Source organism: Ursus maritimus, unplaced genomic scaffold (genome assembly GCF_017311325.1).
Source record: "Ursus maritimus isolate PB19 unplaced genomic scaffold, ASM1731132v1 scaffold_5, whole genome shotgun sequence".
NCBI classification, from domain to species: Eukaryota; Metazoa; Chordata; class Mammalia; order Carnivora; family Ursidae; genus Ursus; species Ursus maritimus.
The window spans coordinates 43,348,132-43,365,612 of NW_024426663.1; the positions used below are offsets into that span (position 1 = coordinate 43,348,132).

General features: G+C 38.2%; 1 protein-coding gene across 4 annotated transcripts in view; it reads left to right on the forward strand.

Moving 5' to 3' along the window:
• Positions 1-17,481, forward strand: part of PDE4D (phosphodiesterase 4D) — a 1,076,631-nt gene that overhangs the window by 870,734 nt on the left and 188,416 nt on the right. For all 4 annotated transcript variants that reach the window (XM_040622246.1, XM_040622247.1, XM_008691392.2 and 1 more), the window contains 3 exons: positions 1,382-1,418; positions 9,763-9,836; positions 14,000-14,049. In XM_040622246.1, the coding sequence (XP_040478180.1) occupies positions 1,382-1,418; positions 9,763-9,836; positions 14,000-14,049 (161 nt within the window). The remainder of the gene's footprint in view (positions 1-1,381; positions 1,419-9,762; positions 9,837-13,999; positions 14,050-17,481) is intronic.

Consider the following 17,481-nt stretch of genomic DNA (forward strand, 5'->3'; position numbering starts at 1 on the left):
ATCCAATGTAATTCATGTAGAAAATGAGAAGACTTATTTCCAGTGATCAATTTCAGGTTAGTGGTGTGCCTTGGTCAGCATAACTTAATTCTTAGCAAATAAACTTTGTAACCAGGTAATTATAAAGAATGAAATGGAAGAGAAGACTGTCCCTTGGGAAAACATCTAGATTTCATATTACTTTAATTTTGACCATCTGAATAGTCTACAGAAAAAACAGATGCCTCCCCCTGCCCCAGCATGTAATCCTGGAGGGAAAGGGTGCAAAATAACACATTTCCTTTAAAGTGTGCCCCATCCTTTCCTGCTTTTTATTTTCCCACATTTTGAATTTCAAGATCTCTGTGTAATTTGGTGATGGCCGCACCGAATGGTCTAATCATTGGTAATGATCTGTGTACTGACGTCACCCATATGCTGCTTGGGCTGAAACATATTTCATGGGTGGTGTTTGAGGTCCTTCAGTCCTTTTCAGAATTGTTCATGACTGAGTGCACAGTTCAGTTGCAGTGTTCTCAGTCAAAGTCATGTCCAGGAAGCTTTCTGGGTAGAGTAATTACATTCACTTTTGATGAAAGAGCTTCAGCTAGTTCATGAAATACCCCATGGAGATTTTGGAAATGCTTCTAACGAGTCACCCATGCTAAGAAATACCACGAAAGAACTCTGGGCCCCAGTTCCTCGCTTTCCTCCAAGCAGAATATTGCACAACCTTCCTTGCCTTTCCTGGTTTCTCTGAGACACGTCATGCTGAGACCTTGCTCCTGCATCCCAGGCTCGGTGTGGCCCACGTTGCTGCAGCAACAGCACACATGGGGTAACATTCCCCCATTAGCTACAGCAGCGGGACGTGAGTCAGTCGAAAAGTTTCGCTGGGCTTTTATTAGTGTATGATGCAGTCCCATGTCATCTACAGTTGCTAGCCTGTCCAAAACTCACACACCATGATGCAGAACACCCGATGCTCATCACCTTCAAATGTTAGATAGTTCAGGGGCCTCTCACTGAGGCCACTGCAGTTGCTAGCTCCTTCCACAGCACCCCTTACTAATGTCTATGATAAGAAGCCACAAGTAAAACTCAGGCCCTGCGGCCCAATCTCTGTTTCTACTGTTGTATATCCTGTTCATGTAATAAGCAACAGTGACCTCGCTTGATGATCAAGAAGCCCTTTTTAACCCAGGCAGCTGGACAATGGTTAACATCCCAGAAGACATTTTTTCAACCCACTGGCTGGGAAGAACATATGCTGAAGAATAAGGATGGAATTACTGTAATTCTCTCTGGAAATTTATGAAAGCTCAGCTTATTATTTAATATTGATCAAAAGTGGTCCTAGATTTATCATAATTTCTAACACAGGATTTGGTTTATTTTTCAGACATGGAGATGACTTGATTGTGACTCCATTTGCTCAGGTAAGCACAGTTTGGTGAATGGGCAGGTTTCTCCCAGATGTGAAAATTTAATTTGGGGGATTAGTTCTGATTCTTAATTTCATTTTAAGTCAGATGCAAATACAATTAAAAATTCTGTGGTTCATTTAAGTAATTCAAAGGCAATACTAGAAAATGTGACCTTAACCATATTGGACTGCTTCCTATAAACCCATAGACCCAAAGAATGTCTTTGCTTTCAATTACAAATTACCTAAGTGACATATTTAAATGGGACCATATTTCCTTCACTAATATAAACACTAGAAGCAGAGGGCCGTATCATGGATTAAATTACATTTAGTATAATTAGGTACATGATCAGTGCTTGAAATTTAATATTTCAGTTCAGCCTGATGCTTTATTTATTCCTTTTTTTATGTGTCATTTGTACAGATTTAATTTATCTGTATTTGTTCTTTTTTAGGCATACAAATCATGAAAATACTTTAACCACATAACATAAATACTAGAAGGCGATGAAACAATCTAAAGCATTTGGAGTATATATACAATGGATGATAGGCGGATATTCTTTGTAGAGGCCAATGCTTTGCCACCCTAGCTGCACATTAGAATCACCTAGAAAGCTGTTATTCCAGGCCATATCCCTTATCAACTGAATCAAAAATCTGGGGGTTGGATCGAAGTACCTGTATTTTTTAAAGGACCAGTATTTTTCCAGGAAAAGTTGAGAGTCACTGGTATAGGCAGACTGGGAATGGGATGGGATATTACTGATTTAACCGGGGCATAAAACAGGCTTAAAGCCAATGCTAACTCTAAAAAGAATTGTTGAATATTAGGATACAAGTGATCCAGACAGATTGTAAAAATGATAATCAGGGCTAATCATAATCATAATCAAAACTAGTTCTAGTGCCTTGGGCAACTCATTTAACTTCTCTACGACTTCTTTTTTAAACTGGTAAAACTAGACGACTTGCCTGGATAAAGGTAGACTTCAGTTCAAACCCCATCTCTTCCTCTTGCTCAGTGAATGGCCTTGGGCAAGTCACTGAACTTTTTCAAGTCTGGTTTACTCCTCTGCTAAGTGAAAGTTCCAAGGGAACCCACTTCATGAGGTTTATGTTAAAATAATACCAAGCTTGTAAAATGCTCAGCATGATTTCTAGAAAGTGAGATGAATTTTAAGTGTTGAAATTGGTAAGGTCTCTTTCATCTCAAAAATGTTATAATAGGTGTTTTTTTTAAATACAAAATGGCAGTGTTTGGATAGTAGGATTATGTGTAGTTCTTCCCCTTTTTCAAGTTTCCTGAAATTTTGTGATTGCTATAATTCAGACTAAAAATTTAATGAATCCATAAATGACACACCATATAATAGTGATTTTTTTCATTACTGCAGGAAATTAGAAATAGAATATGACCACCATATCTTTAGAAGTTAATGTTTTGTTTGCTTAAGGTTTTGCTGGAAATCATAAATTCTTTCTAGTATCTATATTTCTGTGTTCAAAAACATTTACAACTCTTCACATTTCTAATCACATTTTAGGATAACAAGATCATACAAATTTAGGGATTTTTAATTGATTACTATTGAATATCCATAATTTTATTTCTAAGAGCTGAGAGCTGGGTGAACAGTTAAAATCAGGAAAAGTAACATAAGTAACCATCACCAAACAGAAATAATCATTCCAACTATAATTTGTTCAGGTAGTTATTCTTGCTTCTAAGTAAAATCTCTAGATATTGTTGTAAGAAAAAAAATATATATATATATATCTAAGTATATAGTAAAAAATGAAAAAAGTTTGCATAATACTTATCTCTTACTTCAGGTAATATTTCTTAAATAATTATAAATACTTTTATTTGATAGATTTTTTTTCTCCAATAGATAAGTTAATAAATTTGATTTGGTCCTTACCATCAATGGTCTTAAATTCCTAGGAAATCTAGTCTTTAATATAATTAGACATATTCTGTAGTGTACCTCTAAACTACAAAAAAACTAACAGAATTTTAGTACACTGAGAAATACATACATATGTAAAAAATTGTTTAGTCTATGTTAATAAACTATTAAAATAAATATGTATACTTAATACATTTGAAACTAGGACTTTGAATATAAACCAACTCTGTGTAATATGTAGGCATATCTGATGCCTAAAAATAATCTGGGATGTATTTAGAAGAGTTGCTTATGATTAGCTTAATGATTTGTAGCACCTTATGGAAGGTGGTTATTGGCCCAGAGGCTGCAGATTTTTTTTTTTTTTTTAAGCACTTGATATTTTGCACAAATGGCCTTTTACTTGGGTATATATGATCTGGAAAGCTATACTAGAATTAAAAAATTAATAAAAAATGAGAAGCCTGTTAAATCCTCAACAGTTTCACCACTGATAGGGCATCTTTGGGAAAGTAGGTAAGAAAGAAGGCCCAGGAGCAGCAGTTTGTCTATGACCTTCTCTTAAGCCTTATTGGACACTGTTAGCATATGTTGTTGACCTAACCAATAACATCTCAAATTTTTGCATTATATGTAATATTTGCTTTTATATATTATATATAATGCTTAAAATAAGAGATGTTTATGTCACCTGAAGTGACATAGCAACATTATTTGGCTTAATATACCATAGCTGCTTTTGCAAATGGACAGGAGACTTGATTTTAGACACGTCACTCAGGGCTATATTCAAATAGGCCCAAGAATTATCCCTTTCATCCAGCATGCTTTGGAATTTAGTATTTCACACTAAATTATTCTGGTTAAAAAGACATACTGCTTTTGGGGGCTCCTGGGTGGCTCAGTCAGTTAAGAGTCTGACTCTTGACTTCAGCTCAGGTCATGATCTCAGGGTCGTGAGAATGAGCCCCATGTCGGGCTTTGTGCTCCACAGCGTGTCTGCTTGAGAATTCTGTCTCTCTCCCTCTGCCTCTCCCCCCACTTCCATTCTCTCACCCTCTCTCTCTCTCTAAAATAAATAAATAAATAAATAAATAAATAAATAAATAAAATATTTTTAAAAAGACACACTGCTTTCAAAATAGAGTTTTTTCCCTAAAAAGTTTAGAAAAGAAATATAAGGAAAAGGAAGAAAATGAAAATTTCCCATAATTCCAAATCCCCGAATAACTAGTATGACCGTTCACTTTATATCCCCCTCAGTATATTTTTGTTTGTGTATTTTCCTTCCCATAGTTCTTAATAACTGGCCTCACACTGTGGGGGTCTCACTGGTCAAAAGTCTCCCAAACCCACCTCATCTGCCTCCACTTGAAAACTCATTTCTTTATGCCTGAGTGCCTCTCCAAAACATGAAAGCATCCCTCCCCGTTTTTTTTTTTTTTTTTTTTTTTCCCAGTCTTGGTTTCCTGTGAAGCTAAGAACAGAATCTTGTTTTAAGAGAATTTAGAAAGGCATCCAAATTGATGGACAGGGCTGAGCCCTAACCCATCTGGGATAGATGTCATCTTCAGAAAGGGTCGCACACACTGCTTTAGGTCGTGTTCCCTTGTCTCCAACATGGTCAGGGTAAGAAATTCTTGCTGGTGTTTAACCTAAACCTTTTACCACTTCCAATTTCTTATGTTTCTCCTATAAGTTCAGAATCCTTTTGGTCCTTAAAAAAGTGGCATTTTTATAGATGTGATTTAGTTCATTTTGAAATAGTCTCTGTTTTTGTTGAAGTCTTTGGTGTAGGGACTTCCGTAGGCACGAGGCAGGTGTTGACAGGAATCCCAAAGCTGTGCCACATGCCGCTCCACAATTGGCGTTTTCATCCCAAAAGTCTAGTAACAGTTTGGCCAGAGTTCATTAGGGTGACTAAGGAATACCAGCAAGTCACAACACTGATGACATGTGGGAGACTGTGCTTTGTACTCAGTTGCCTCTGGCCACACCCACCCAGATCCGTGATATGGCTACATTGTGAAACTACAAGTCAATTAGAATTCTCATCTTGAAGTATGGACTGTTAACAGAAGTGGAATATTTGACTAAGGAAAAGACAGAAAATACTCAACTATTTTCTAGGATCCCTGGAGAACCCTCATGTTATTCAGACTAAGGTGATATGCCTGATTTAAATCTACAGGGTAGGAATAGATGAGTCATTTTAACTTTAATCAAAATACAGCATCTGGGATAATTTTGTAAAAAACATACTAGTCATTAACACTATAGAACAGTACTATTCCATTTGGTAATAGAACATTGCCAGTATTTTTTTAACGTCCCTGAGTGTCCCTGTCCCATTTCACCCAGCAGCAGCCACCTTGTGGCCTCATCACAATCCCCAGGTTGATGAAGCCATCTGGCGTCCCCTGCTGGGCTCTAACAGAAACTCGTCATCACATTTCAGTTGTTTTGTTAGTTTCACCTTGGATCTTTCATTGAAGTACAGCTAGCATCTTTTATAATCAAAGTACTTTTTAGATCGAACTATATGAAATCATCAATATTCAACCTTTGTTGACATACAAGAAGAGCAATTTCATACAGTTTAGCCAAAACATTCCTAGTAAAGGTTTCTATCAAAATGATCTTTTTATATTGTAAGTAATCATAATTTGACTCCATTTTTTTGGTTATTGTTGTTGTTTGCTTGTTTTGTTTTTGTTTTTGTTTTTTTCTGGAAGTAAAACCAAGACGAAGAATTCTTCCTCCTTCCCCCCCCCCAACATCAGTGGCAACTCTTGCTCTGTGTTTGAGCACCATCTAGTGACATGAAGTGTATTTGTAATGAAAAACAGTCCTCAAAATTCGTTGTTTACTGTTTAAGCCTCGGGTTTTTAAGGAGAACGTTGTCTTTTTTGTTTGTTTACAGCACCCTCTTTAATCTTTTCAAGTAATTGTTACTATAGAAGTATACAGTGCTTTTAGGCTATATGGTCAGTTGTTTAACTTTTCAATGAAGCCCACATTGTTCTGCTATTTTCAGTGAATCTTATTGGTTAATAAATGTTAAAAGTATTTAAGAAAATCTGAAATTAGTGTGTGTAAATAACATGTAATCCCTCTCCTGAGCCAGTACAGGGTCCATCTCTGCCACAGTTTTCCATAGCACCATCACCATTTCTTTCCTAAAGTGTATGGATTTCTCATCATTTCAAACGTATTTTTGACCTTGACTGATTACACTTTTGCTTGGAGTGGCTGAGGATAAAGAAATGGCCTTATTTTTGTAACCATTGAGCTGTGTAAGGGAAAAACCTCAAGGTTCTTTTTGGTTAGCAAGCATTAAGGGGTGGAGAAAAGTATGGGAGCGTTAAAGCCCTGAGGACAGTTCTTAAAAGGTTGAATTCAAGGGGAGTGAGAACTGCCCTAGAGCAAAAGCAAAGAATTATTGACTCCTGACTCAAGGGCTTGAGTAAAACTGTTTCCGGTGCTTCCCCACAGCCCATAGAACCAAATGCCTCACTCTGTAGTCTGCAAGACAAGTGAGAGCATGAAAGACTAAGTGCATTGGTGATGGAGGCACCTAGAATCAATCAGCTAAATCTAGGGCAGTGCTCTCCATAACATTTGTCTGGAACTTAAATAAATAAAAAGATTTCTTTTTATTTATTTATTTGAGAGAGAGAGAATGCGCACATGCGAACAGTGGTAGGGGGTAGATAGCAGGCAGAGGGAGAGGATCCCAAGGCGACTCTGTGCTGAGCTCCGAGCCCCTCAAGGGGCTTGATCTCTCCACCCTGAGATCATGACCTGAGCTGAAACCGAGTCAGCTGCTTAACGGACTGAGCCACGCAGGTGCCCTGTCTGGAACTTTTATTATACTTCTGCCGTTATCATATGTGCGCCATAGTGCAGGATATAATAACCCTTAATATAAAACTTATAGAGTATTATTTGTCCTATCACAAAAACAGTGGTCTAATACTTGCACACATAAGGGATGATGGATTTACAAAATTATGTACTGCAGCAGTGTTTATAAAAACAAACTTTAGGAGACTAACCTAAAAGTCAGTTGGTAGAGGGGACAGGCAGTTGAATGCCTGGAGGGAGGGGCTGGGAAGAAAATTTCTTTTTCCACTTTTTATTTGGAAATTCTTCATACATGTAAGAGAATATATCTAGTGACTATCTAAAATATAAAAAAACACTAAAATCAATAGTTAAAGAAATAGAACAATACCAATATTTTTAATACCCCAGAGCATACTTCCCTGATTTCATCTACCTGCCTCCTCTCACAAATAACAATAATTTGAGTTTTTCTCTTTTTTAATGAGAGGTATACATTCTACATTCTACCTTTTTATTCTGTTTAAATTCTGTACCATGTGAAGACATAGATTATGCAAAAGAAATACATTAAATTTATATTAAAAACTGAAACAAAATCATCTGATTTAACATTTTTATTGTAACAGAGTCGAAAAACAACTATAGTATATCTTTCATGAACCAGTGTTTCCTTTCAAATGAGCATAGAACTTGAATTACCTGCAGCACTATTTCTGTTCACGTAGGTGTCAAGTGCAGTGCACTTGCTATAATTTATTAGAACAAAGTTCTCAGAATTCTGAGGTTAAATTTTGCCTAGAAAAAGGAGCATTTGGGGAGTGCAATCATCTTATTAAAAATGTTTTCTTAGTGTATTTGATATTCAATTCTTAAAGCATAAATTAGGCCTGCATGATTTAATGACAGTGGGTCATTTATCAGATTTATTTCTGCATCATTCAAGATTTCATGCCCAATAAAGACAGCGTGCTCTGATGTCAACAGTTGGCTATTTGAATACTCCGTCATAGGCAGCGTGACCTTTCAGTGCTGGGAGTTGTTTATATGTGATAATGAGCCAGGTTTTTCCAGTGACTGAGTTAATTGTGGTTGGCACCTCAGGAAGCACCGTTAACTCCTTCAGGGGATAATGCTGTAGGTCACCGTCCCAGGGCGTAAACAGCACCCCAGGGACTTACAAGAATTAATGCCAGTTTCAGAAATGTCTGAGACATTTTCGTCTTAGAAAAACATTTAGACTGACTTTAGTCTAAATCAGTGCCAGATGAAAACATTCTGGATATAGTTCTGGAACACTTGGAGCAATTGTAAATTTGCATTCCTCACCCCGCTTCGTTACCAACGATAGGCATTAAATAAACTCCCTGTGCATGCGCCAAATCGTTAATCAGATAGCATGTTGCCATAATGGGCTAATATTCGTTGAGTGCTGTTTGCCGGGCGCTGTCCTTGGCACCTATCCTGTCATTTCATATCGTCTTCACAACAACCCGCAGAGAGAGCTATCACTATCCAGGGTTATAGAAAAGGAAACTGAGGTACACAGAGATTATGTAACTTGTCTAAGTTCACAGAGTAAATACATAACAGAGTCAGGCCGTCTGGTTGTTATGTAGTACCTCATAGGACATTTGAAATCTATGTTTTAGTGCAACTTCAACATTCTTGTTTTCACCCAGATTACCTATAGTCTCACCTAATATAGGCTCCACCCTGGGGAAAACTTGCCCATCCTAGTGGAAAGGGAGGCAGGTAAAGCCATTGTAAATTTTCTCTCCTAGTCTTACTTCCAATTCTTTTGCCACCTTCTAGTTGTACTAGAATTAGAAAAAGAAGGACCTTCAGAGGTGGGGGGAGGGCATACTGGTTCTGCCTTATGTGTATGGGTATGTTGTGTCTACGTGTTCATTTATCCAACACTTTTTTTTTTTTTTTTTTTTTTTTTTTAGTATCTTCTGTGGGCCCGGCTCTGTGCACATCAGGGTGGTCCTGTTTTATTTGAAAATGCATCCCTAAGAATCTTACAATTAATGAATCAGAAAACCTTAACAAAGAAAATAATTTCTCTTTACTAGATAGATAGCCATGTAGCAAAGGTAAAAAAAAACAATTTAAAATTCACCTAGCTTTCGGACTTTGAAAGTCTAACATTCTTGGTGAATGTTTGAGGAGAATTTGGGGATATATATATATATATAATTTTAACACTTAAAGTGAAAGTTTATTATTTTATATTATACTACTTCAGATTTGCATAAAATGTAACAACACTCCATGTATATTGCCTGGGATAGTGTTCTGGTGGCTGAGGAATCCAGGAATATTGTGGAAACTGTTGCTACTGTCACCATATTCCTAGACAATGAGGAGAAATGTCTGGAAAATCTTTGGAGTCTGGCCTCCCTAGATTTCAAATAGATACATGCAAACTTCACTAAGGGCTAGAAGATTCTTTAGCGGTATATGAAACTAGGTTGCAAGCAATACCAGGTTTTCACTTAACAAACTACTTTTTCAAATCACCAAACCATTTTAAATTGCACTAAAGATGGCCGTACTCCAAGTAGCTTAAAGAATCCCTTTTTGTTGTAGGTCTTGGCCAGCCTGCGAACTGTACGAAACAACTTTGCTGCGTTAACTAATTTGCAAGATCGAGCACCTAGCAAGTAAGTTATCCTTTCCCCACTCCTTCTTGCTGAACTTTTAGTCGGTGTTTTCTCAGTTTGATTGAACTCAGAGCAATGTATTAAATTTCTCTGAGTCGTTGTCATGTTGTCTAACCATTTACACTAAGTCATAAGATGTCCTGTTAATTTTCTATTAATACTTTATAGTGATGGTTCTAATATCAGAAATGAAGTAGTATAAGAAATAAAGATGATGATTGCATCCGTCAGAAATCATCTGGCATAATCAGTCCTCTGCCCAGTTATTTACACTCAAGGTAACTTTATAGTTCTGGCTTACTTCATAAATTAACCATGGGCAAAGGATCTCATCAAGACTTAAAGTCAATCCAAAGTCGTCCTCTTACTTCTAAGACAACAATTACTTGGAGAAGCATCATATCATACCAAAGATCTTTGATTCCCCTGCTGTTACTGAATCTCAGATCAGGAGTGTCATGGAGCAATTAATAAAATTGTGGTGTTTGTGGTAACAGAGGAAGCAGTTGAAAGAAGGAAAGCTGAGATGGGAATTGGTTATTATTAGGAAGTGCTAATAAAGGCTAAAAATCTAAAAAGAGAAAATAATTTTCCACAATCAAGTGGAAAACTGATTATTCAAATGCTCTTATTTTGACAATCTATTGTTAATAATAAACAAAAAGTTATTAAAATTTTAACTCCAAAGAAGTTTCCAAAAGAATAAAAACTTTTTAAATCAATAGTAAGAGGACAGGGAATAGAAATATATTTGGAATTATAACTTATCTAAGTGTATAAAAGACTATGAAAAATCTGAACTTTCTATCCCTTAATAATGTAATTGACCTCCCCAATTGATATTTTCCATGATTAAAAAAAGCTTTGGCCATTATGCATGCATTTCCTGTGATAGAAAAGGTTTTTAAAAAATCAATATACAAGGCACAATGCAAAGAATTCGAATGAGACCCATAAGCTTCAGTCACTTGTCGTTTTTTCCAGGTCTTGAATTTTTGCAGTCCTGTTTCCTCAGTTTGAATATTTCTCACCTTCTTCTCCCCACCCCAACCCCATCCATTGCATTGACTATAATTAATTCTTTAGGTCACAGCTTAAGTATAATTTATGTGGGGCCATTGTCCCTGACTAACACCCAACATACACACATGTCCACAGGTCCCAAACTTGAAGGCATGCCCTTCCATGTCTGTCCGATAGCAGCCTGCACCTAACTCGTATGTTAGCACAGATCCCTCTGTGCTGCACGTGCCTGCTTACTTGTCCGAGTGCCCCTTAGGATCATCAGTCTGCCGTGAGCAGGGGTTGTACCTGACTCACACGTGTACCCTGGGTGCCTAGCACAATACCCGGCGCAGAGAGATCACTCTGCATGTGCTTGTTGGCTGGAGAAATGAGCTGATGATGTAGCATGTGGAATCAGAGGGTGTACTTGGGGTATTTGTTCATTACCAAACATGTCTTCTGTGCTCCAGGGCCATAAAATACCACACTGACCTCAACAGCCTTGTGGGGCTTTTGGCATTTGGTAACTCAGAGGTAAGGTCGCCTCCTCTTTGGAAAGTCTCAGCCTCACAGGAGACATGAAATTACTGGTGTCACTCCCAGACTTTTTAGTCCCAAATATCCAGGAAATCCAGTCAAGGTTTTTAAAAGGCAAACAAGAAACTATATAATGCCTTTACACTTCCTTCAGACATGGTCACGTGGGTGACAGCACCTAAGCCTGTGGCAGGCAAGCAGTTGACCAGACATGTGTGAAGGCATCAGACTGGCCTTCTGTCTCTAAAGAGGTGGCCTACAGCCCATTCCTTGCAAGACAGAAATTTTCCACTGATTTACAAGGACAAAACAGATTAGAGGGAAAAGACCAGCTAGAGGAGGATAAAAACTCATAGTTTATGCCTACATTTGACTTACTGTATGCCCAGTGACATCTTACCAAACAATATTAGCTGATAGACTCTAAGTAAAGCCCTTTGTGGTCTCTCTTTTGGTTAATGCAGATTTGTGCCTCCTTTTCTGATTCAAATCAAACCAACCTCTTCAGGTATCAGAATAGTAGGATTCAGTCTACACCCCGCTAAACTCTGCTGTGTTCAGTGACAGTGAAGTGGTTATAACTCTGGCCCATCACATGATGACCATGAGGGAATCAGAATTTTCCCTGCTGGACACTTACAGTGCCACAAAAACATTTCCAAGCTGATCCGTGGATTTTATGGAAGGCATGTGCTACCTTGCACAATCCACCCTTTTTGTTTGCTCCAGGAAAGGAGTCAGTCCAGGAAGAATGCATGTGAAGCCTAGCCCCTGTGGGTACTCAAATGTGCATTGCTGACCTTGCTAGCCTACTCTTGGTTCCTCTCACCTTGCTCTTTCAAGCCTTTGAGATTTTCAATTCCAGAGTGAGTTCTGGCTCATTCTTCATTAAATCATTTATCACGGTAACCATGGATCAAATGATTAATATTTTCTGCTTGTCATTGCTTGTTGAAATGTCAAGTCCCCAAGTTGTAGGATTGATATTAAGATAATAAATAACAGGTTAATAATTTGGTTTTCCAGAACAGTAGAAAAAGTGTAGGACTATTCATTTGATACTGTTTTCAGATAAAATGCTTCCTAAATTTTCAGAGAGCAAGAACTAAATAAGCTATAAATTATTTAAATAAACTCTCAACAAGGTAACTATTTATATAGAGATCTATTTCCAAGTAGCAATTTAAAGCATTAACCTTTCTGTTTCATGAAGCATTAATCAAGTTTAAAATTTCCTCATTTCATTTACTAATGAAAACTAAAATAATTTCGTAGTCAATTTTGGTGCATTTCCAGTCAAATGCAAAAACTTCAACCCCAAACTGACATCAATAAACTTAAGAGCAGTAAGACAGAGCCAGATACTGACTGGAAGCAAGGTAGTGAGAATTTACAAAGCACTAGATTGCATTCCCCAGTTAGGAGATGTGTCATCTCAGGAGAGCAGATGTGAACATGGCTTTGCACGGGCCTGCCATTTGCACAGATGCGTGGCTGTTAGTCCAGTTTCCCCCAAAGCATCCTAAAAGTAAGGCAGTGTAGCAGAGCGCTGGCCCTAGAATCCCCTGCTTTAGTTCAGATCTCAGCTCTCTTCCTCTGAACAAGTGATTGAACTTCCCAAAGCTTTGTTTTCCTCACTGGTAAAATTGAAACAGTGAGATTACCTGCCTTAAGGTTTCTTTTGAGGATCAAGGTAGATTATTCATCTAATGTGCTCATTTAGCACGGTGTCTGACACACAATAAGTGTTTAGTAAGTGTTGGTTAAATGTTAAAAGATCACTAGGCAATATTTTAAAAGCTTCCAATTGTAAGTAATCACTTTATAAAGTTGTATTTCATAAAGGGTATTCTTTTTAATATAATATATTAAGCATTGATTGAGTACTGGATACATTGCTCTGGGCTCTGTAGAGAATACAAGTTAGTTTTATAGCAGGGTATTTTGGGTCAAGGGGTTTATAATCATCTTATGAAGCTTGGGAAACATCTGAAAACTTAGAGAACACAAGATAGAATCTATTCAAGTCTCTTTAGTTTATAGTATTTCTAAAGTCTCTGCAGCATCTATTTGGACAAAGCATTAATATACCTCTCTAACAAATGCATCAGAGAGGTTTCTTAATATAAGGAAAGAGAAAGGAAAGGGTTTAAATAGATTCTCTAATTTTAATACGGTTGACAAGGAGTCATTCACTTCTGAGAATCTGTGCCAAAAACAAAAGTTTCTCACCACCGTATTTGGGAAACAACTTGTAGATTGACTGTTTTTCAAATTCACCAAGTCTGTATTTGCTCTGTAAGCCCTGGTTTAATGGAACGTAGTCAATCAATAGGGGGGTCCTCCTCCATCATGTCCCTGTGACATTTACTTCAGCTTTATTTGCCCAAAGTCAATCACTATGAGACTTAACTGTCTTCTTTTTTGACATGTGTGATCTGAACTATAGTGCCAAGGGTGCCTGAGAACTTAAGTGGCTAGTCTGAAGGAAGTCTTCATTTGCATGTCCTAACTTAAAAATAATTCTTTAAATTAGAATGACATATCTGAAATGACTAGGAGAGTCCTCAAATTAGCACATATCACTTATTTACTGATTTGTACTTTTCTCTCTTTGTCAGAAGATCACCCATGTGCAACCAACCATCCATCAACAAAGCCACCATAACAGGTAAGGAAGATCTAGTAGCTTTCTCTTCTTACGTTTAGAAAGAAACCCTATCTTCCAAGGTTCAACATAAGACTAGCGCCCATTTTTATATTGCAATTCTGTAATTTTAAAGAAATTGATCCTTTTTCTATTATCATTTCTCTCACTGACCCCACAAATTGTCCATTTAAGTTATTACTTGGGAAATCTTTACTGATGCGCCATTTTTAAAAACCATTTAAATCTGTGTTTGTGCTAAGCTTAACATTGCTCTGGGCATTTGTATTTTAAGAGACAGTGTTACTTTCCAAATGTTGATCATGTTGCTTCCAGGCTTACGCTACCAACATGATATTAATGTGTGGTAGTTTGGTTTAAGGAAAGTGAAAGCATAAATAAAGGGGACCCTCCTGGTTAATTGATATCCCGTTTGTGTGTAGGAAGGAACCCCATTCCAGTAGTCCTGATTTGGACTCAGAATTGAGAAGAAATTTACTTTGGGAGGGGAGAGAAAAAGTAATTATACAACACAGCAAAGTTCAGTGAGATCAAAAGAGCAGATGTTTGGGGAAGAAAAGGGGAAGCAAGGATGAGAGACATAAAGGGCAAAAAAAAAAAAAACACAAAAAACTATCCCGATTCCTATTAGTCTATTTTGGACACGGGACTTGACCTCAACTGAACCAAAAACAGAACAAATGATCTCATTTTGCTGAACCTGAAACCAAATTGAACTCATTTAATCATTTCTTGAAACCCCAATTGATTCATTAAAATAATTGCCTGAAAGAGCAAACCTATGTTTTCTAAAATTATTACCAGAAGAAAATTAACATAGTCTCCAAATTAGACCAATACTTCATTTGATTCAAGTGCCTTCCTTGGACTCCAACTCAGAATATTCTGAGAGCTCCTTATTAAGTTATTAGTGAGAACACTTTGCTTGAAAGTTAACTTCACTGTTCAGGTCAGCACTTTTCCTCTGGTCTCCTTTGTGGTCACTACCTCAGAGTTGATTCTGGAACAGTTGGTAATGTAGTTCTTTTCTGCAAGTCTCTTGAATGGGATTTGTACTTCAATGAATATTAAACTGTTGATTCTCTTTCCCATGCTTATCTTTCAAGATCTTATTGGTGATAATTTTCAACTGTCATTTCATAGTGTATGCCTGGTCCACCAGTTTTCTTCTTTGCCCTTGGTCGAGAGGTGGACAATAACTGAAATTCCTATATATCAAAATAAGTTCTTTGAATAACAAATTTCTTTCCAGAAAGCCAAATTCAATGTCAATGAGCTTAGCCTACACGGAGATAGGGGTATAGAAGTGAATGCCTTTGTCTCTGTGCACTTGCCCTTTACGTTGAGGGACAAGCAGACCAATCTTGGTGGGCATGCAGCTGGGGATTCTGGTTTGAGAGACCGCATGGTAGCTCGTCCCCAGCCCTGCTCTGGGCCCTAGATCTGACCCCTATGAGGAGGGGCCATTCTCCCACCCCTGCTATTTTTGCCATAGGCAGGACTCTGACATTGTGGTTTGAGCAGAATGCAGTGCTATTTTGGTTCCTGAAAGCTTTTGTAGCTTGAGGTCACATAGGAGCCAGCCCCCCAGGAGCATCATCCCCGAAGAGCAGCTGCAGGTACCAGTGGAGATTGCTGTGTCCATCAAGAAGTGGGTGGTCAGCGGTCCGGGCAGCTGTCCAGCCACCCTGGCAGATGCCTGGAAGTGATTAAAGGGAGAGTAATTGCACTCAAAGGGCACAGACTTTGTCTTAAACACGTGTGAGAGACCCTCTAGAAGCTCCCAGAAATGTTCACATAGTACTGAGGCCCAGGAGCAGTACCAGAGGGAACTGAAATCTGGGAATTAAGGTTAACATGGCCTCATTTGTACCCACAAGCTTCTGACCTGGGGCCTAGGGACAATGGGGCTACAGAAATATCTTATCTAGGAAGGGAAACTAATTAACTGTCATTAACTGCTTTAGTGCAGCCGTGTTCATCACAAAGCACACCAGGAAATTAACTAGAAAATGGAAGTCTTTTTCCTCACCCCAGCGTAGCAAACCAAGGCAGAGAAGTGCAATGGAGGGTAAGGGAATGAAGGCAATAGCAGGGAAAGATTCCCCTCTCTGAACCCATTCTGGAAAACCGGTCCCTTTAAAACATAAACTTCGACAGAAGTAAGAGTTAAGACCCACAGAAAAGTGAATTCCCTCCCTCAGCAGCTGACTGTTCAGGTCCTACCTCCAAGTTCACTCCCCCTATTGTTGGAACCCAGCTACATCTCTGTGGCGGTCCTGGGAAGGGCAGGGAAGAGTGTTAAAAAAGTCAGTGGGGCATCCTTTACGATGAACTTGACCTTTTTTGATATTTTGTTGAGGATCTAGAGGAAAAGGGTAGCATATGGCGAAGTCCATGAAGGGTCCAAAACGCTGCTGTGGCAACACCTCCAAGGGTCCTTGGGGGGCAGCCCCATAGAACATCACTGACAGGAGTCCCTGGAATTGTGCAGTGTGGGTGCTCTGCCTGTCTAGAATTCAAATCATACTCTACCATGCTAGCTGCATGGTCCTGGGCAGGCCACATACCTTTCTCTGTCTCGGTTTCCCCATTTATACATTGGTTATCATATGTCATACAGTTATTGCCAAATTAAATGAATTCACATGTGGATGCTCTTAGCATAGTGCTTCACAGAGTAGGCCTCAATGCATCATTTTCTCCTTTGCCTTGCCCTTGTTTTTATTCTCTGGATGTAGAATGAGGGGTGATGGAAAGAATAGGGCAGAGATGAAAGAAGAATGAGAGAAAGCTTGCAGGGACATGAAATATGGACCCCCCCCAAATGGTCAAAAGGGACATACTTCCTTGGTGGGTCCTTCCATTGTTCCCAGTGCTGTGTCCCTTCCTCTCTTCACTGCCACAGACATTTTGCCTTTGTGCCATGGGCAATAAAGTGTGGTTCAGAATCATTTTCAAAATCGAACAACTTACATTGGAGTAGTAGCTCTTTGAAGGGAAATAATGAACTCTCTATAACTTCTCCGTAAATCAACTGTTTTTTTTTTTTTTAAGAGGTAAGAACTTTGCCAGTCTTCATATGTCATGCAATGTTTTCTAAAGCTTTCTCCCATAGAACTTAGAATCCCCTTTTCCCCTTTGAGGTTATTCCAATTGGCATGTTTTAAAGCCAAAGAGGTTTGATTTTGTATCATTACAGTTAACACATATAAATCACTTGGCAGTTTTTGTTCCCATACCTAATAGGTAAATGCATAGTTCTAAAATGATCTCACGATTTTTTAAAAAGTTTCCACATGTACATATACAAAAGAGTCTTATTACTAAATAGCTATTTCATTCGTTACTATGATGTAACAAAAACGCGGTGTTGGTATTTGGAGCTGGAGTGCAAAGCCTGTGTCCCTCCTTTGACGAATGGAGACGTGAGTA